Source organism: Capra hircus, chromosome 4 (genome assembly GCF_001704415.2).
Source record: "Capra hircus breed San Clemente chromosome 4, ASM170441v1, whole genome shotgun sequence".
In the NCBI taxonomy this organism is placed as follows: domain Eukaryota; kingdom Metazoa; phylum Chordata; class Mammalia; order Artiodactyla; family Bovidae; genus Capra; species Capra hircus.
Window position 1 is genome coordinate 75,372,682 of NC_030811.1, and position 21,654 is coordinate 75,394,335.

The window sequence follows — 21,654 nt, forward strand, 5'->3', positions numbered from 1 at the left end:
GTCAGGAAGAATCTTTGTTTTGGCTTACAGATTATCCCTTTAATGCTTGTGTTCTGAAGATCACAGAAGGAATCCAGAGCTAAAATATCACTAGGCTATGATGTTCTAGTGGGAAATGGAAGACTGTTAGAAAACATGATGATAAATAGCAACTAGAAGACAACAGATGTTTCCCCTCCAGCACAGTAATAATAGCAGAGATGTTCTATTCAGCAGAGATCAGGGAAGAACAAGAGTCACTCATCAGAAGAAGCATCTTAGATGAATAAGTTGTGATGCCACCAGGGATATGAGACGTCAAGAAAAGAGACACAAATGAAGTTGTCTCAGATCCTGTGGCACATGAAGACCTCTGTCAATTGGCTTTTCATACAGAAAGCCCCACAGTTTACAGCTAAGGAAGCTAAAACTGTGGCCGGCATTGCATAGAGTTGCTTGAATCAAGAAAAGACTAGAACATTTTCATTTTTATATGTAAAAAGATCACACTACAGGACTAGAGAAATTTAGATTACAGACTCTGCTGCATCTGGTAGTCTCTTCAAAGTCCTAATTTATAGGAACAGTTACCCAGAAATGGAGCAAAAATATTGGTGATTTGGCATATTAAAGTTTATTTTCTTTGAGAAAAATAGTTATCTAAACAAAGACCCTAAAATGACTGAAATTTTAGTATGGGGGTGAGTTATTCTAGCTGAATCTTCATTTATTCAGTGATCAGTAGTTTAACCTGTGTAAGATAAAACAAGTCAAGTGAGCAGTAAAACTGCTTTAGAGTTCCTTAGTATCTTGGAGCCCCCATAGAAAACAAGAGGAGAGGGGACTCCCATTTAGTAGACAGGTGTGAAAACTACAATATAAATGTAGTTTCCAGGAAGAGAACAAAGTAAATCTGATGACTAGTGTCACTGGGGGGAAAAAAAGTAGATAGAAGTACATCCACGTTGTTCAGTGTACAACTGGCTTGTGGCTGGTAAGCCTGTAAGACCTGATGGGTGAAGGAAGCACTCACCATGGGCATCAAGGTCTGCACATCACTGCTGATGGATTTCCAAGGGGCCTTTTGTTGTTGTTGTAATGATGACCACTTGGAATCATATCACCTAATATGCCATCTTACCTATTTGATATGAAAGATATACCTTGTAAGTTTTCAGGAGCTGGTGACACAGGGAGACTGTGAATGGGTAATAAATGTCTGCAAAATAATATTTTATATGATGACTTACCTTTGCCAAAACCTCTAATATGTCACTGTAGTTTGGGTTGTGGAATCATAATTCAGTTTTAAGGCTTATTGGTCCAATATTCTGATCTTTTTTAAAAGTGTACTTATTATTTATTTGACTGCATTGGGTCTTAGTTGTGGCCAGCAGGATCTTTAATTTTCTTCTGCAGCATGTAGGATTTGTGTTGCAGCATAGGGATCAAACCTAGGCCCCCTGCGTTGCATTCAAGGAGTCCTAGCCACTGGACCACCAGTGAAGTCCCCTGATACTCTGATCTGTGCATCTTTTTCTGCTTTTTCTCTTTGTCTTCTTGACCTCCCCTTTTTCTACTTTCTCTCAGTCTCTCTTCTCCTTTGTTAGTAAGTTTTTTCCCTTTTTAAACTCTCCTCTAACCTTCTTTCTCTTGCTTCCTCCCCCTCCTTCCACTTACCCTGATGTAATTGCTCTGGGGAAAACTTCATCAACAATAGAAAGGTTAACCAGGAGGTGTCCTACTATTAAAAAAAGGTGCAAATCTGGAAGCTTATTATTGCCTTCTTTAATCTCTGTTTTTTAATGACAGAAATAAGAACTCACTCAATGGAATTAAATGTCAAGTACATTTGAAACAAATGAGAAAATATTTCCTCAAGCAGCATGTAGTAGAATTCACCATAGTAGGAGGTCAGAATATTGCATTCAGTAGTAGAGTATTAGAAGGGATATTTTTAATTCAAATAACATTTGTCATTATAGCTGTTAACAAAGGAAAATTAAATTTTTAAACTCCCTGATGAATAGGAGTTCTCTTACCTTCCTCAGTGAGAATGAGAATGAGAATGAACTATAAATGGAATTTGTCATTTTCATATTTAGAGCATGTGTTAGTTCCTTAGAAAAAAAAGTCATGATGTTGTTGAAGGTGATATTATTTTCAGTCTTATAGAGTGGACTTTCCTTGCTGTTTTTCTAAAAATATTCCATATTTACAAAGAGAGAATTTTTGAGGGTTTTTCTTTTTTTTAAGTGTGGTCTTTCACAAGTAAATAGTCATGCCTTTTTACTATAAAACATCATCTCTTTGCTATAAAATATGGTCAAAAGTTGAGTGTTCTGCTTATTAGGTGTTTTGGTTTGGTTGTTTTTTTTTTTTTTTTTTTTTTTGGAGTATAGTTGGTTGCTTGTTGAGGTTTCAGTGGAAAGTACAAGGAGCTCTAGTGTCTCCAAATGAAGTCAGCTGACTGTCCACCTCCCAGATGGCTGACAGGGTTCTATTTACTTTGATAGATTCACCAGTCCCTGATCTGGCCTTGCCTTTCAAACTCACTCATTAGATTATCAACACATGCAGTGTGAGCTGTACCTGGGGGAACAGACTTGTTATCTTTGGTTCAGGAAATTATAAGAGATTTCTCTTTAATCTTTCCACTTTTAAAGTACATTTGGGCATGTAAGAATTAAAGATTTTAAAATTAAAAAAAAATAAAAAATTAAAAAAAAAATTCCACTGCAAAAAAAAAATAAAGTACATTTTATAATCAGATCAAATATTAAAAGTATTTTAATATCTCTGTTCAGAAATGCTGGTGAATAGACGATTCTGACTCAGAGAATACCAGACATCGCCTCCTTTAGAGGCAATAAATTACAGAGAGATAATACAGTGTCCCCAGTCTTGGGGACAAACAGCGTGTATCCCAAATGAGAATTTGATAACTGATTGTCACTGAGTTTCCAGATGATTAACTTGTTTCAGCAGAGTGACTGACTAAAGGCTGAGTGCTTTCACTCTGATCTAAAAAGAAGAATGAGCCATGTAATTAGACTGCTTTTGAGAAAATAGTATTTAGGTTATTTATTTATTGTTATCAGGATGATGTCACCACCAACCATTCATAAATCTCTGACTGTTCGATGGAGCCGAAGTTTCTCATTAATCCTCCTCCTCTTTCCAGTGTCCTAAAAGTCCTGTGTGAGTCTCTGTAGGACATGGGGACCACAGGGACTCTGGGGTCATTTCACTCCAGCTTCCTCTGTGTCTCCTGAACAGGGAATTTGGCACGTTTTCCAGCCTAATAATTTTAAAGTCAGGATTAAAAACATAATTATACCTTCAGAAGTGTGCTCTCTACAGCACAAATGCACATTGCATATAATTTCTAAACAAAAACCAGCCACCTAAATTAAAAAAAAGAAAATGGAGTATTGACACCAAAATAACAAGTTTCAAACTGCCAAGGAGCTAGTTAGAGTGAAAACCAAATCTTGGCTCAAGGCATTCTTTTTCTTTTATGTTTACAGTTTAACCCTACATGTGTTGGTCAACAAGTACCTGCCTTCATCCTTACTGATTCCTTTATGGTTTTGTTAGTGGAAAATAATGGCAGTATGATAATGTGTATATAAAATAGGGATGAATTATCTAAGGATGTACATGACCAAAGGAATATTGAATTTGCTTATGTACTTTAGTCCAGTAAATTCATTCTAAATATTTTCTATGAAGTCCATGACATTTCTTTTATTTTTGTACATCTGTATTATTAAAGCAAAATCCCTTATCCTATAAGTGAAAAAAAAAAAAACTTTTAAGAAAAGATGCTAGGTTTTCCAGATGAACTCTGATAGCAAAAATGATGAAAAACATTTTTGAAATGCACATGATTTGTAGAACTGGAGTTCTTTTCTTTTCCTGACCGCATTAGAGTGGAGTGGGAAGGATATTGGACAAGGAGTCAGGAAAACTGGCCTCTAGTCTCATTCTATAATTTGTAAAATGAGGGGGTAATGAAATTCGGTGATACTTCAGATGCCCTCCAACTTGAACGCTTAATGATCTGTGAACTCTAGTAATAGATAAGATTCATGTGGCACCTAAGCATGTGATAAATAGATTCAGAGAGAGCTCAATAAATTCAGGCTTTGCATGGTCTTTGGGGATAGCAAGCATTTCCCTTAAAATGTCTTTTAATCATACTGTTCATGAGAGTGTATTTTGAGGTGGGTGATTCATATGATGTGCCATAGTATTTGTCAGATTCTTATGTTCTGTTTTTCATATTGAGAAAAAGAAGGGGGGAGTAGTTTCTTAGATTAGAGAAATATTCACTATTACTTTTAAGCAGAGAAGCAATTTGTTTCTAATCCTTAGCTTGAGAGGTCACATCCCTTTTTAAATTGAAAAACAAAAATCTGTTTAACTGAAATTATTTAAAACTTCCTCTTTCCATCAATCTCTGAAGAATATGTTACCTTACTTTACAGAACCCATCATTTTCTTGAACAAATTCAGTTGGAAAACTACAGGTTAAAATGTTAGAAATAAACAGCACTTTTCTTGGTGTTTGTACCACTAAAGCTCATCACAGTGCCTATCGGTTCCTAGCACAAGTTTGTTAATTATAAGAATGAATTAATGAATGATAAATGAGTAGCTACACCATTGGCAGCTAAGAGTGGATTGGATTTGACTACCCAGAGGGATGTGTTTTCAAAATAACTTTAAAAAATTATGTTGACAAACCCAATCATACTGTGAGAAATTCAAGCAAAGGGCATTTAAAAGACCTTGACGGGAAACTTAACAGATTTGTTTCATCAGTCCTTGGTGAAGCCAAGGTAGCAACAATTCAGTGAGTAATAGCTGGTATTTCAAGATCTTTAAGATTCAACCGGGTACCAATGCCTTTGTTAATTTTAAGTTTCTGGAGCTATAAAGCACATCAAGGAAGAAAAAGGTCCAGAGGGGTTGTTGAGCCAAGTGGGGAGAATGCTGTAACTGATTGCCTTTTTTGTGTGTTTTATTGGTTTTTTTAACTCTTGTTATTCCACAAAATAGAAGTGGTTCTCCAAACACATCAAACATCTACTGTCTATTCACTGGTTCCCTAGTGCCAGGCTATAGCTACCTATGCTAGAATCATCTTTAAACAATATACAGATATCTAGGCTACACCTGAATCCTATTTAACCTAAACTGTGGGTGATGGGGATTTGAAATACATGTGTTTATACAGATATTATTTTCCTGATATACAGTTGATTTGGGAACTGCAGATCAATATTTATCAGAGAAGGCGATGGCACCCCACTCCAGTACTCTTGCCTGGAAAACCCCATGGATGGAGGAGCCTGGTAGGCTGCAGTCCATGGGATCGCGAAGAGTCAGACACGACTGAGCGACTTCACTTTCACTTTTCACTTTTATGCATTGGAGAAGGAAATCGCAACCCACTCCAGTGTTCTTGCCTGGAGAATCCTAGGGCCAGAGGAGTCTGGTGGGCTGCCATCTACGGGGTCGCACAGAGTTGGACACAACTAAAGCAACTTAGCAGCAGCAGCAGATCAATATTTATAGATAGAATGATTGTTTTGAGAATTCAAATATCAGGCCTTGGACTTCACACCAACAGTGATGCTTTTAGTTTAGAATTACTGGAGGAAAATGTCAGATAGTCCATGTGAGGGTTGAACAATCTTTTAATTTCTCTTGACAAAGCTTATTTTTCTTCTGAGTCATTTCACAATGCCTTGGAGGACAAATAATCCTCATCTATCACTAAGAAGCCCACTATGATTTTGATGCTACTTCTCTGTACTTCAAAATCACACTCCTTGGGAAAAATTAATGTATAGTTTTAAGAATAGAAAAACAGTAGTAAAAAGTTCATGTAGCAGATTCTCTGTGGGGGGGAAAAAAACCTAACATACTTGTTTTGGATGAAAATGTTGGAAATCCATATTAAAAATAGTTAAAACTTATGCTAACATTTGTATCATGCTTGCTCTGTTTGAAGTGTGCCAGGCCCTATTTGAAGTGTTTAGACCTCAAGCCTTAGGGCTTCCCTGATAGCTAAGTTGCTAAAGAATCCGCCTCTGATGCAGGAGACCTGGGTTCAGTTCCTGGGTTAGGAACATCTGCTGGAGAAGGAACGGGTTACCCACTCCAGGATTCTTGTGTTTCCCTTGTGACTCAGCTGCTAAAGAATCTGCCTGCAATGTGGGAGACATGGGTTCGATCTTTGGGTTGGGAAGATCCCCTGGAGAAGGGAAAGGCTACCCACTTCAGTATTCTGGCCTGGATAATTCCATGGACTATACAGTCCATGGGGTCCCAAAGAAGGTGGACACAACTGAGCGACTTTCACTTTTCACATCATACCAAGCATAAAATGGTGAACAAGAGACATATTCGTTGCACCATGAAGCTACTACTGTGTCTCTTTTAACATAAAGGACATTTTATTAGAATCTTTCTTTATAGTAATCAAGCAAAGATTTCAATCTACTAAGATATGAGATACTACTGTTTAAAATTCTATGTCGCCATTCGTCTGCTGATGGGCACCTAGGTTGCTTCCATGTCCTGGCTATTATAAACTGTGCTGCAATGAACCAATACAATATTGTAAAGTAATTAGCCTCCAATTAAAATAAATAAATTTAAATTAAAATTCCATGTCAGAAGTTGTTCTCTGTTTATTTTTTAAAAAGTCAAAGCTTCTTGATGTTGTTGATCTTCTTTGTGTGGGAGTATAGCTCAAAAGATTAAAATATTTTTTCCATGCAATACATATATAGGAAATATATCTATTTATTTGCCAAGTTTTTACTTATTGTGCTTCTGCCTCTTGGCTTTATGAGCTTCATGGTATCTTTTCATACCTTTGTCTTCTTCCTATTTGAATAGGACTTCCTGCTCCTTCTTTTCTCTGAGATAGCAAACAACTGAAAGGGTCTGATACAACAATCTTCAAAAACAAAGGGCATACATAGTGCCCTGTCCACAATGTTTGGCACCTAGAATGTGAAAGTCTTTGAAAATGTCCTTTCTGCATGAAATACAGCTCTCATGCACTTCGAGGTTCAGACTAAGAAAACATAGTTCAGTCTTTCTACATGTAATGATTGTAGGTTGAAATATCATAATGCCAGAACATTATAAATGTTACTGTAAATATGCAAAGTCAAATCCACATTATTTGTATTGTCAATTTATACTGAAGACTTGAATATATTTAATTTTGATATTCTGTTCTAAGATTTTATTAGCCTCTTCATAATAATAAGGAAAGCAACTAAGTAAATTATTTGCAAGTTTAACATTAACTCAGTATCCAAAATTTGCTTGGATTAGAATTTATGTTTATTTCATATTATTATGTGGATTAAATACAATCTGATTCCATTATTTTTTGCATGGTACATTTTGTAGACCTGCGCATCTATTTTAGGACAGTTATTTTAAACATTGATGTTAATCATAATTCAAAATAAAAGGTTTAAATTTGTAAAACAGCTTTTGATTTCAGAGATATATGGTTTTAGTTCATTATATAAGTGTATATAACTTTGCTTATCTTTAATATTAGCAAAATACTTGTATTGAACATAGTATGTTATGTAATAATTGATAATAATACTAACTGCCGCTATTAAGTGCCTACTATAAGATTAGTTCTGTACTCTGTTTTATATACATTCTCTCATTTAATGCTCATGATAACTATGTGATATTTAGTTCAGTGTTATTATCTTCATATTACAGATGAGAAAACTGAAACTTTGGGAAGTTAAAGTAACCTCCAATGCAAGTAACTGAGAGGACTAGGATTGAACTTCAAGTCTTTCTGTTTTCATGCTTCCTTAACTTGTCACAATACAAAATACCATTACCTACCTGGAAATGTTGATTTCAACTGAATAACAGTATCTATTACATCTTTTGAGTGATAAACCACTCTGTGCTACTTAGTTCGCAGACTGAGGTTGCGTTTTGTGTTCCTATAGGGTGGAATGTAACAACTGTGAGACTGGAGAACAGTGTGGTGCAATTATGCATGGCAATGCTGTCACCTTCTGTGAGCCATATGGTCCAAGAGAATTGGTAAGTATGTGCTATTTATGTACATTATTCCAAATACATTGTCTTTACTGAGCTTTTTTGGCAACAAAGGCTTTCCTACTCAATTCCAATTCAGATGAAAATGTGCAGTATTACTTATGAGTCCTATTGCAAATATCTCAAAATTAGGAGGAGTGATTTTAGTTTATTTTCAAATGTAAAAAAACAAAGAATTTAGTAAAAAAATTGGCAGCATCAATGGATCTCATTAAACATGGCACATCATATGATTATATGGCTTTTTAAAAAGATGGGTATGACATGCATGACATATGATATATACAAAAGACAGATATTATATATATAATATCTACATAATTTGTTACTTTATAAGTCCTTGTATAAAGCTTTACTTTTATACTTCTTATCTCCTTGCAACTGAAAAATGTTAGATAAACAATTTTATCACATTATTTTTACACTTTGTTTCTTAATCACCTAGAAACTTTAATGAAATATTTAAAGTGAAAGAGCAGACTAAATAAACCAGTTCTTAAAAAGTTTGGTTTATGCCAAATTGTTTGATAGTAGGTTATTTTAATTTAGATGATTAGACTTTGTTTGCCAAAAATAAGTCCTTGGATCATGTGTAAAATGCAACATGAGCATTCTAAAATTGACAGCAATTAAATCATTAGGCATCAAATATGACTAATGAGCCCTTTGTTGTCACGTGGTACTTCTTTCTGGCACCAAGACTACATTCATTTCACATTCTTGAAAAAGGATGTATTCTTTTTCTTGAAAAAGCTAATTGTTGTCTTACACTTCAAGCTCAGTTTCTTTGTACCTAATGTTCTTTCTGCAGCATCTCTTATGCTTTGCCTTTCAACTTGAGTTTCAATGCCTCTCCTTTTTTCTCCCACATCTTCCTTATCATGGAGCTTTTAGTAACAAGTTGTATTTTTCACCCCTCCATCATACATTATGTTTCAAATTAATTAATTGTAAAAGTGGCCAAAAGACTGCCTTCCAACTTAAAAAGGAGGAAAAAAACCTAGCTAGGTAATTAAAGGAAGATTTAGTTGTCAAATTGTGAAAGTCAATTAATTTTTATAACATGGTTCTTATTTTATGCTGCTTGAATACCCCTTTCATGGCAATAGATAAATTTAATTTATTAAACATACGAGCTTCAGAACATTGATAAATTGAAGAGTTTTTAGTTGAAATTAGAACACAAACAGAATTAATTGGATGCAAATTAAAATAATAGGTACTCATAATTCAAGTCTTACAAGGTGTTATAATATTCCTGCAAAACAAATGTGACTCTGTAGTGAAAGTCTTCTTGAAAAAAAGATTTGCTAGTACATCTTAAATAATATACCATGACTGAATTAATTATCTATAAACCTTAAAACAAAATTAAATTTTTGTCATAGTTAATTGAGCTTAGAATAAATGCCCATTTTAGAATGTCCTCCCCACAGTAATATTTCAGGAAATGCTTGGCCAATTCTTTTTTGTTTCTAATTAATGAGAAATAAACATATCTAAGAATATAATGCCAAAATTCATATTTCTGTAGCATAGAAACTGAAGTATCTAGTTTATTTGATTCCATGTATATTTAATTCTGATAATTTCACTATATTCCAGTATATTGACTATTAGAGTTTATATGCTCAATGGGGTAGTTTTGAATTGTGTTATATAATTAGTATAAAGTTAGCTTTTTAACCAAGAAGGAAAATATTCAAAATAATTATCTTCACCCAACAAATGAAAAAACATACACAGATTTATGTTTACATCATAAGTATTTCCCTAATATGAGTTGTGTTGTAGACTCAAAGGGAACAAAATGAAGATTCATTAACAAAGATAAGAATGACATCTACATTTTATACACTTCCATTTTCCAGTTATTTTTATACTGTATTGGTATCCCAGGAGCAAAAATATATATTGTATCCAAGTCGTGTTTACAGAAGCAAGATTAATCAAAGGAAAAGTGACGAATTCAGTTGTCAAGTTAACAGGCTATTATCCACTAAAATTCAAATATTTGCACTTCAAAACTGAATCCAGTAAAAACTGTTGTGCATGAGAACTGATGAAAGTTATCAGCCCCCAAATATCACTTTTGAAAGTAGATATGTATACTTTAAAATTTTTCATAAACCCAGTTTTTACTGAAATTGTGAAATAAGGAACCATAGATCAAGGCAAAGAACTTTGGTAGGCCTTATTTTTAAAAGTACCTAAAAGAGCATTTCCATTTTGTGAATTTAGTCAAATGGCCATTTCATTTCAATAAAAGCCAAAGCCTGTGAGAGGAGGTGTCTGCTACCGCATGGGCATACTGTGCATTCGTGTTCCCACTACTGCTCTTCTGCGCAAGCCTCACTTGTTTCATTACCTCAGTGAAGTCTCCACGTTTCAGGGAAGGGCACTAACTTCATTCATTTTGCTAGTCTGAATTGAAGGTAATGAGGAATTCATTTACCCACTCCTCTAGGAGAAAATGTGCTCTCTCAGAGCTTAAAATAAAATTAGTTATGTTACTCTCCAATTAAAAAATAAATAAATTATTTACTCAATTTTTCTCTCATATTTGGAAATGTGTTTTAATTACAGTGAGGAGTTTGGGCTAAAACAAGATTAAATTCAATAAAAATTTGTAGGGAAGAAATGTACAATGAACAGCTTCAGCCTGCAGTGAATTCTTCAGATTCATTTGATGAACATACTAATTTTCTATAATGTGGAGTTTATTTGATAATTTAAGAACAGTGAGATTTGGTAGTGAAAAAGTCCTCTCTCTGATGTTCATAGTCACTGTAATAAATCATCAAAATCTCTTTAAGGGGTTCTTTAGTTTTCAGAATGACTGATGTAATAACTTTGCAGACTGAAATTATGTATTTGAACTCAAGAATAATAATTTATAATACCCAAATGTAAATATAGGTGAATAGATTTTATAGGCAGTGCTTTATTGGTTTTTTTTCCTCTTCATCTTTCCTATCCTTTCTTGTAGCTGACAATTTTACTAATAAACTAAATTGGGTCAAGGTAAAGGAATGAGAGTCAATCATTCCAACAGTCCTTAGCTTCCCTGGTGAAGAAAACAAATAATGGGATCAATGACTAATCAAAGTCTAAGGTCACCCTCAGTTAGCACATGTAATTTGAAATTTGGCACTATTTCAAGTGATTTACTGTTTGCTAGCAGAGGTCACAGATGTGAAACTTGATCATCCAGGTGACACAAGTATCATTTATTACACCCTCAGGATAAGTATCAAAGACTCTCTCATATATTTAATGCACTAGCAATAGCAATAACCAAGGTGCTTTTAGCTTATATAATGCCATACCATTGTTTCAAAGAACTTACATTCAGGAGTATTTCATAACTCATCTGGGAATTACTCAGTTACATAAAATCAGAGGAGGAAAAGAGCATTCATTCAATTTTTGAGAAAAATTTTAAAAATTTCCATGTGCCTCTTCGGACTTTAAGATCAAATTTTCCAAGTAGAAACCCCTGAGGGTAAATAGATACTCTAAAAGTTATGGGGGAGGGAAAAAACAGATTTCTTTTAACCCTGTAGGGCATTTGGTTCTGTCCAACGCATCCATGAGACATTTGGTCTCTGAAACATTTCAGTTCAGTTCAGTTCAGTCGCTCAGTGGTGTCCGACTCTTTGCGACCCCATGAATCGCAGCACGCCAGGCCTCCCTGTCCATCACCAACTCCCGGAGTCACTCAGACTCGTGTCCATCGAGTCGGTGATGCCATCCAGCATCTCATCCTCGGTCGTCCCCTTCTCCTGTCCCCAATCTCTCCCAGCATCAAAGTCTTTTCCAATGAGTCAACTCTTTGCATGAGGTGGCCAAAGTACTGGAGTTTCAGCTTCAGCATCATTCCTTCCAAAGAAATCCCAGGGTTGATCTCCTTCAGAATGGACTGGTTGGATCTCCTTGCAGTCCAAGGGACTCTCAAGAGTCTTCTCCAACACCACAGTTCAAAAGCATCAATTCTTCTTCAGCGCTCAGCCTTCTTCACAGTCCAACTCTCACATCCATACATGACTACTGGAAAAACCATAGCCTTGACTAGACGGACCTTAGTCGGTAAAGTAATGTCTCTGCTTTTGAATATGCTATCTAGGCTGCTCGTAACTTTTCTTCCAAGGAGTAAGTGTCTTTGAATTTCATGGCTGCAATCACCATCTGCAGTGATTTTGGAGCCCCCCAAAATAAAGTCTGACACTGTTTCCACTGTTTCCCCATCTATTTCCCATGAAGCGGATCATGATGGGACCAGATGCCATGATCTTCGTTTTCTGAATGTTGAGCTTTAAGCCAACTTTTTCACTCTCCTCTTTCACTTCATCAGGAGGCTTTTTAGTTCCTCTTCACTTTCTGCCACAAGGGTGGTGTCATCTGCATATCTGAGGTTATTGATATTTTTCCTGGCAATGTTGATTCTAGCTTGTGCTTCTTCCAGTCCAGCGTTTCTCATGATGTACTCTGCATAGAAGTTAAATAAGCAGGGTGACAATATACAGCCTTGATGTCCTCCTTTTCCTATTTGGAACCAGTCTGTTGTTCCATGTCCAGTTCTAACTGTTGCTTCCTGACCTGCATACAGATTTCTCAAGAGGCAGGTTAGGTGCTCTGGTATTCCCATCTCTCTCAGAATTTTCCACAGTTTATTGTGAAACATTTGGTAGATACCAAAAGGTCCTTGAGATTTGGTCTATCCAAAACATCATGACCAAACAACGTGAGCTTGTTTGGTCTACATTAAATGGTTTAGGACACGACCAAATATTGTGGACTTTTTGTAGTGGACAAATGTCTTTTGGACATTTTGGATAGGACCAAATGTCCGCTAACCTCTGTTAAAGAAATCTTGAAAAAGAGCTAGTATTTTTGTTATCTAAAGAAATTTCTATTAGTGCATTTTTCTCTAATGACTCTGGTGTGAGGAAGGGAATAAGAAACAGAGTTCTAGACATGGTGGGCCAGTTTTTTCTTAAATAATCTGTGATAATGGAAGATTTAAATAGAGAATTTCATCTGATACCCTGACACCAGTGATTCTTGCAAGGGTAAAAACAAATTAGGAGCTGATAGCCATATTGATATCTAGACAACTTATAAAAAGGTCTCTCTTGCCCTCCCCTTTGTTACCTTTTCTGTTTCTTCATGAATTTTAAAGCCACATAATTAAAACATACACTCCAACACCACTTTCCAAATTGTGTTGTAGAAATGGAAAGCATAATTCGATCTTTTGATATTCACATTTCAGCTGAATTCTGGCACTTCAAGAAGCTTATTCACTGTTTGTCCACCAGTTCCCACAGTGATTCATGAACTGGGTATCTCTTAACCTTTCTGCCATGGTGGACTCCATTGTATGGGGGCTACAAAGTCCAAGAGTATTATTATGACATTTAAGAAGACTACTCCTTCTGCCATGTTTAAAACATAGTTATCCACTTCCTGTTTTATTGGGTGCAGTCATAGGAGGCATCCCATACCTTAGCTCATGGGATCAGAAACCCAACAAGAGTCACTGAAAATGAGAACCAAAAGAAAAAAGAAAGAAAATGAGAACCTTATTTCTCACCATACTTGAGCTGGTATGGGTCAAAGTAATTGCTCCATAGAATGAATGAATGAAAAAAAAATTAATATTTTTTAAAATTGTAATTTATTTAAAATTAAATAAGGTAGCATTCCTTTTCCAGAAAGGGGAAAGTTATTTAGGCATGCTTTTTCATGAAACTAAAGGAAAATAATAGCAATGTGTTAGAAGAATATTTCTACTCCTATAATTTATTTGGGGGAGGGGGTAATAGTTTTATTGAAAAATAATCCTCATACTCTACAATTCATTCAGTTAAAGTATACAATTCAAGGTTTTCACCTTAATCACAAAATTACACAGCCATTACCACAATCAATTTTAGAACATTTTTATCATCCTCCAAAGTAATTCTGCATCTTTTACCTGTTGTAATTTTATTTACTTTTCAAAATATTCCTACTCTTCTCATATGTTTTAATTTTGGTCCCAGTTTTTGTTTGGTCAATTTAAATGACATTTTTATGGGCCCCAGGCCTACTGATGAGGAATGAGAGAAGGGTGCAGTGAGTAGAGGGGGCTGTGTTAAATGCCTGGTAAATTACACTAAGAAGAGTTTTAAACAAGACCCTGAGAAATGTACTAGGAGTGCCTAAGTGAGGCTCTCCCAGAGAAACACAAAACTCATTGACAGAAACAAGCTAATCACTGGATAAATATAACCTTTGTTTATGGCTCCTTTCCATCCTCTTAATTTTCCCTCTCTCTCCTTCTGAATCCTTTCCCTCTTTCTCCTGCTCTCTATCTTGTCTGATTTTGGTATATTCCTTTTTCTAGATTACCACAGGCCTTAATACAACAACAGCTTCTGTCCTTCAGTTTTCCATTGGTAAGTGTTGTTAGCAATTAAGCAATTTAACTTGGAAATGTTTGTTTTAATCATTGTGTTCCAGCAGGATTATGGTGCCAAATGCTTTTAGATTTAGAAAAGAGTAAGTCTTAACACTGCAGTAAATAATTTAAAACATTTTAAAAGTGAAATTTAAAAAATTTTAAATGCTGTTCTCATTTCTCTCTGGCAGTGAGTGGTATGTAAAAACAATCCAGGTAATCCAAAACATTTTAAAGGTAGTTACATGTGGATTTTGAGTGTATTGGAATATTATATTATACAGAATGACCTTACTAATAATGTTTTTCTCAGATTAAGATTGAAATCTGTTAAATTTCCTGCATTCTTACTGAATGGTAGTAAAAAAAGATTATTTATTTGTGGCTGAGAGAAACCAATTTAGGCTTCATGTTATGATATAAGTAATCTATGTTTAATTAATTCACATACCAATAATTTTAAAATGACTGTATCTAACAATATTTCTTTTAGGTGCTTTGTATATGAGCTAAAAATTTCTACACAAAGCAGTCAATAAAATAAGGTTATCTTTTAGACAAGTGTGTATATTTGCTATCTATTATATTATTTTCCATTTGAATTTTCAAAGTTTTATATTAATAAATAACATTTATGTTTCCAAAGGGAACATTCTAAGTAAATAAAGATATTGCCTTCTAGATGGGGGCTAATTTTTGGTCTTGGTTTTATAACATGGACACCTCCTGGCCTCTCCCCATGACATGAGGACTGCTGACAGCCATGCCTCTGAGATAGCACCCTCCACTTTTGACCATCTTCACTGTCATATCTTTGGGGATCCACCACTAGCGAAAGAACTGTTTCTCTCACTATACTTCTAGTCCTAATTGCAGAACAGTGCTTTTGCAGCCCACTGTAGTTGATTTCCTAAGAGCAATTCTCTTTAAGTCATGTAGTTGTCATTTTTCCCTCAGGTTGCACCCTTTCAGTTTCTGTTAGCTATAATGTGAACCTGCTTGTGTACAATTTGGACTCTTCTCTTCTCACATTGATAGCATTACCTCCAACAATTTACTAACTACTCAGAAGTCCTTATGTGGTCATAAGGAAAGCATTAACAAAAAAAATAAAATAATAAGGTTTTTGGTAGGAAGGTTTTTTTGATCTATTAGCAAGTGTATAATAAATATTCTATAATGAGCATATAATACTTCTATTATATCAGAAAAAAGAGCTCATTTTTTTGAAGTTGTAGTGCTACAAAAACAGGATTTTTTTCAATTGTAGCATGATAGGCTAGTGTAACTTAGAGATTCTTAACCAGAACAAATGTTTTTAAATTCATTATACCACTATTACAAAATATAAGCTAGATTTTTTTATTTACCAATAGTCTGAGCATTTATTAATAATAATATATTAATTTCAGATATTATCTTTAAGCATTTAAAGAACACAAGAGAATTTTCTTTTAAAATATATGCTCACAATTCTACTATATTTAAACTTTATTCAAGGTAGCAGAGATCTAGCACTGATTGAATTATCCCCCCTTCAAGGGAAAAAAGATCTTTTTTTGTAAATAGTAAGGAGTATGCTTTTGAGCCAGCATAGATTCATTTCCTCACCTTTCAGTAGCTGAGAAAGGAATGTTTATCAGAGAATAAAGAGTTTGGTGCCTGAGTCCCAAAGCCCAGAACAAGCACCATACCCAAAGGCTTGAGACTAGACCCAGAAAATGTAACTTGGCAAGAATCATTGATTTCTCCACAAGTCAGAGGGTTATAGCCCAGCAGGCCAGAGTGTTGCTTGTATTATAAAAAGCATGGATTTGAATCCTAGGCTAGAAGACTGGAAGAGTAACAGAATCAGGAAGTTACGAAAAGATGGATAGATAGATAAGCATATCAAGTTTGTAACTAAAAAGATACACTTTAGTATTTTTTAGTATGTTTAGAATCAAAAGTGAAATTTTAACATGTCATTGTATGGGAATGAGACAAAATATTTAGTTAAATAAATTATAATTTACTGCTTAGTGACTTCATCAGGGAATTTGCTTACTGCATTTCGAGGATAACAATTCTTGAGAACTAAGTATTAAGGTGGCTGAGAAGCAGTGTAGTGGCAAACCATTAGCTGTATGATATATGGTGTTGTGTGGTAAATAGGTATAACAAACAGAACTTTTCTGAAATGATTTTGTGTATCTCATGATGAATACTTAGAGTACTATTGTTCTGTTTGTATTTATGGTGTGAAGACTAGACTGGGGCACAGACAGAAATTATAGATACATCGTAATTGTATATATTCATCCTGAGTTTTTGAAGCCCCACAGTGACCAAATACCAAAGTAGCAACCTCAGCCTAGTAGCATTGCATTTATATCCTGTTCAAAATTTTTATTAAGTGTGTTATAAAAAACACAGTATATATACAGTTCAACGTTTATATTTATTTGTGTCTTGTGAAACTTTCCAAATATGTTCTATAGTTGGAAATACGTTCTAATAGTATGGTTAAATATAGTCAGTCAGATTTAGAGTCACTTCTTAAGAAGTCCTCTGGGATGTTAAATTTTCATTGTATATCATGATGAGTCAGATATAATATAGATCATTTTCTAGGGGATTCTGTCATTATTTATGGCCTCAATAATAAATTGTGCTATATAACTACAACTGAATAAATTATTGCCTTGATATTTTTATATTGCTCTTGTAAACATTTTTAATTACATCATAACATTATCCAAGAGAGTTCCAAGTACCTTGTCTTTACTAAGGAATGTCTTAATAAACTCTTGCCATGTCAATTATTAGCACCAATGCTATGCCAGTGTATCTTTCTAAATATGCACGCACACACACACACACACACACACACACACACACACAGATTACAGACTGTCTTCACCAAATGAATTTTTAAGTTAAAGCATGCTGAAAACACAGTCCTGAAGTTGAAATTTACCAGGTTATCAATAGCTAAATTGTCTTGAAAGGTGTCCTAAAGTATTCTTAGAACAACTTTTCATTTTTTCATTTCAGTGAAAGATCTTATATCCATTTCTGTGCTAGGCATTGATCTGCTACAATCCTCACTTGATTCATTAGATTCAACTGGTGGAATTTATGGTTGTAGCCTTAGGGGCACTTACCTATTTCCTTTAGATTTCCTCTGAGACAGGAAGAAAAATTTGAGATGATGCCCTTGCAAACCATTATTTTACAGGTTCCTCCAAACTCTGTTCTCCCAAGCAGGATCCTGGGTCCAGGGGAAGTGCTAGTAGTATTTTGGATTCATTGTTCATTTAACAGAATTTCACTGAGTATTTTCTGTCTCCTTAGGCTTTTCTGGGTTAAAGTTGACTATGGAAAGACAAAAAAATGAGAAAACAACATTTTACAGTGCTTAGTGATATGGTAGAAGGCTTTAGATGCATATGGAGCATGCAACCTCTAGAGAACTGCTAGATTGTTGTAAACATAGATGTACGTGTACAGGTCCCTGTAGTGTTAGGTCCTGCAGAGTAGAGCAATTCAGGAAGGCTTCTTAGGAGAGTTCCTGAAAGTAAACAATATGAGTCATTGGAAAGGAGGAAATTTTTCCAGTTGAGGAGATAGAGTGACATAAGCAAGGCATAAAATGGGAAATTGAGTTCTTTCCTGGAGCAGGAAGACTGGCTAAGGAAAGCTGTGAGCAATGTAGCATATAGTTCTGTCCATCTGGAGTGTTCATGTTCATCAGCTGGGAGTTTTAAATAGGCAGTAGAGGTCAGAAAACTTACCTCTTTCTCTCTTAAGCAATAAATAAATATAATGAAATTAATTTTTAATATCTGTGATCTTTCTTAAGAAAGATCAGTTGTGTTAAGAATGGATTTGTCCCTTCCTTAATATAAATCTACATTGATTTACTCAACACGAGCTTGCCAAAGAATATACTTGTTGAATTTAGCCCAGCTCTTTTTCCCAAATTAATAGAATCTGTTGGCTAAGTGGGGATTGAAGGTTAAGCATTTTAAAAACACACATCATGAAGAACTTTTTGGCTTCGAAAGTGTATCTGTCTTGTCCATCATGTTTCTCTCAGCCCTAGGGACTCAAAATTAGAAGGTGCTCATAAATATTTCTTGCCTGAGTGACAAGTAACTATTACAGAGACATCTGTAACATTATGTAACCAAGTGCTAAATTGATGTGATACAGACATTTCACATCAAGAGATTTGGGGGAGGTGATCTGAGGACCTCAATCAATGGAAAAGATAATCCAGAAGAAAACAGAGAATCACCAATAAACTGTGCTTTTAATGAAGCCAGTAGACAAAAAATACATATCCGTGTGTTTAATCAGTTTGTTATTAATGAGCTAGCTAGAATCTTTTATTTGTTCATAATTCATAGAGTTGATACTTTTTTCTTTGGTTTTATTTATGAATATCCTAAAGGAATGGGGTTTTGTAAATATGTGTTTGGGCTTCACTGGTGGCTCAGTGCTAAAGAATCCACCTACAAGGCAAGAGTTGCAGGTTTGTTCCCAGAATCGGGAAGATCCCTGGGAGGAGGGCATGGCAACCCATTCCAGTATTCTTGCTGGAAGAATCCCATCCGTAGAGGAGCCTTGCAGGCTACAGTCCATAGGGTCACAAAGAGTTGGACATAACTGAAGTGACTTAGCATGCACACACACACACAGGTGTTTGTGTGTGTGTGTGTGTGTTTTTACTGCTTTTTCATTTGTTTTTAATCACCTTAAACAAAGTAAAGGCACTATGTCATCAATGTTTTATATTTACAGATTAAGGTATGAAAATGTCTTTCAGTTCCGTCGCTCAGTTGTGTCCGACTGTTTGAGACCCCATGAATCGCAGCATGCCAGGCCTCCCTGTCCATCACCAACTCCCAGAGTTCACTCAAACTCGTGTCCTTTGAGTCGGTGATGCCATCCAGCCATCTCATCCTTGGTCGTCCTCTTCTCCTCCTGCCCCCAATCTCTCCCAGCATCAGAGTCTTTTCCAATGAGTCAACTCTTCACATGAGGTGGCCAAAGTACTGGAGTTTCAGCTTTAGCATCAGTCCTTCCAATGAACACCCAGGGCTGATCTCCTTTAGGATGGACTGGCTGGATCTCCTTGCAGTCCAAGGGACTCTCAATAGTCTTCTCCAACACCACAGTTCAAAAGCATCAATTCTTCGGTGCTCAGCTTTCTTCACAGTCCAACTCTCACATCCATACATGACCACTGGAAAAACCATAGCCTTGACTAGACTGACCTTTGTTGGCAAAGTAATATCTCTGCTTTTTAATATGCTGTCTAGGTTGGTCATAACTTTCCTTCCAAGGAGTAAGCGTCTTCTAATTTCATGGCTGCCGTCACCATCTGCAGTGATTTTGGAGTCCCCAAAAATAAAGTCAGCCACTGTTTCCCCATCTACTTGCCATGAAGTGATGGGACCAGATGCCATGATCTTAGTTTTCTGAATGTTGAGCTTTAAACCAACTTTTTCACTCTCCTACTTCACTTTCATCAAGAGGCTTTTTAGTTCTTCTTTACTTTCTGCCATAAGGGTGGTGTCATCTGCATATCTGAGGTTATTGATATTTCTCCCGGCAATCTTGATTCCAGCTTGTGCTTCTTCCACCCCAGCATTTCTCATGATGTACTCTGCATATGTTACATAAGCAGAGTGACAATATACAGCCTTGACATACTCTTTTTTCTATTTGGAACCAGTCTGTTGTTCCAAGTCCAGTTCTAACTGTTGCTTCCTGACCTGCATACAGGTTTCTCAAGAGGCATGTCAGGTATAAGCAAGGTGAAAAGACAACCCTCAGAATAGGAAAAAATAGTAGCAAATGAAACAACTGACAAAAAATTAATTTCCAAAATATACAAGCAGCTCATACAACTCAATACCAGAAAAGCAAACAACTCAATCAAAAAGTGGGGAAAAGACCTTAACAGACATTTCTCTAGATAAGGCATACACATGGCTAACAAACACATGAAAAGATGCTCAGCATTGCTCATTATTAGAGAAATGCGGATCAAAACTACAGTGAGTTATCACCTCACACCAGTCAGAATGGCCATCATCAAAAAGTCTACAAACAATAAATGCTGGAGAGAGTGTGGAGAAAAAGGAACATTCTTGCACTGTTGGAGAGAATGTGAATTGATACAGCCACCATGGAAGATGGCATGGAGATTCCTTAAAAGACTAGGAATAAAACCACCATGTCACCCAGCAATCCCACTCCCAGGCATATACCCTGAGGAAACTAAAATTGAAAGACACATGTATTCCACTGTTCATTGCAGCACTATTTACAGTAGCTAGAACATGGAAGCAACCTAGATGTCCACCAAAAGATGAATGAATAAAGAAGTTGTGCGTATATACACAATGGAATATTACTCAGCCATAAAAAGGAATAAATTTGAGTCAGTTCTAATCAGGTGGATGAACCTAGAACCTATGATACAGAGTGAAGTAAGTCAGAAAGAGAAAGGTAAATATCATATTCTAACACATATATATGGAATCTAGAAAAATGGTACTGAAGAATTTATTTACAGAGCAGCAATGGAGAAACAGAGATAGAGAATAGACTTATGGACATGGGGAGAGGGGAGGAGAGAGTGAGATGTATGGAAAGAGTAACATGAACACTTCCATTACCATATATAAAATAGATAGCCAACAGGAATTTGCTGTATGGCTCAGGAAACTGAAACAGGGGCTCTGTATCAACCTAGAGATGTGGGTTGGGGAGGGAGATGAGAGGGAGGTTCAAAAGGGAGGAGATATATGTATGCTTCTGCTGCTGCTGCTAAGTCGCTTCAGTCGTGTCCGACTCTCTGCGATCCCATAGATGGCAGCCCACCAGGCTCCCCCATCCCTGGGATTCTCCAGGCAAGAGCACTGGAGTGGGTTGCCATTTTCTTCTCCAGTGCATGAAAGTGAAAAATGAAAGTGATGTCACTCAGTTGTGTATGACTCTTAGCAACCCCATGGACTGCAGCCTACCAGAGTCCTCCATCCATGGGATTTTCCAGGCAAGAGTAATGGAGTGGGGTGCCATTGCCTTCTCCGGGATATATGTAT

At 35.8% G+C, this 21,654-nt stretch overlaps 1 protein-coding gene across 3 annotated transcripts in view; it reads left to right on the forward strand.

The window, feature by feature from the left end:
• RELN (reelin) overlaps positions 1 to 21,654 on the forward strand; it is a 544,299-nt gene that overhangs the window by 271,102 nt on the left and 251,543 nt on the right. For all 3 annotated transcript variants that reach the window (XM_005679214.3, XM_013963255.2, XM_018047261.1), the window contains exons 7-8: positions 7,998 to 8,094; positions 14,501 to 14,552. In XM_005679214.3, the coding sequence (XP_005679271.3) occupies positions 7,998 to 8,094; positions 14,501 to 14,552 (149 nt within the window). The remainder of the gene's footprint in view (positions 1 to 7,997; positions 8,095 to 14,500; positions 14,553 to 21,654) is intronic.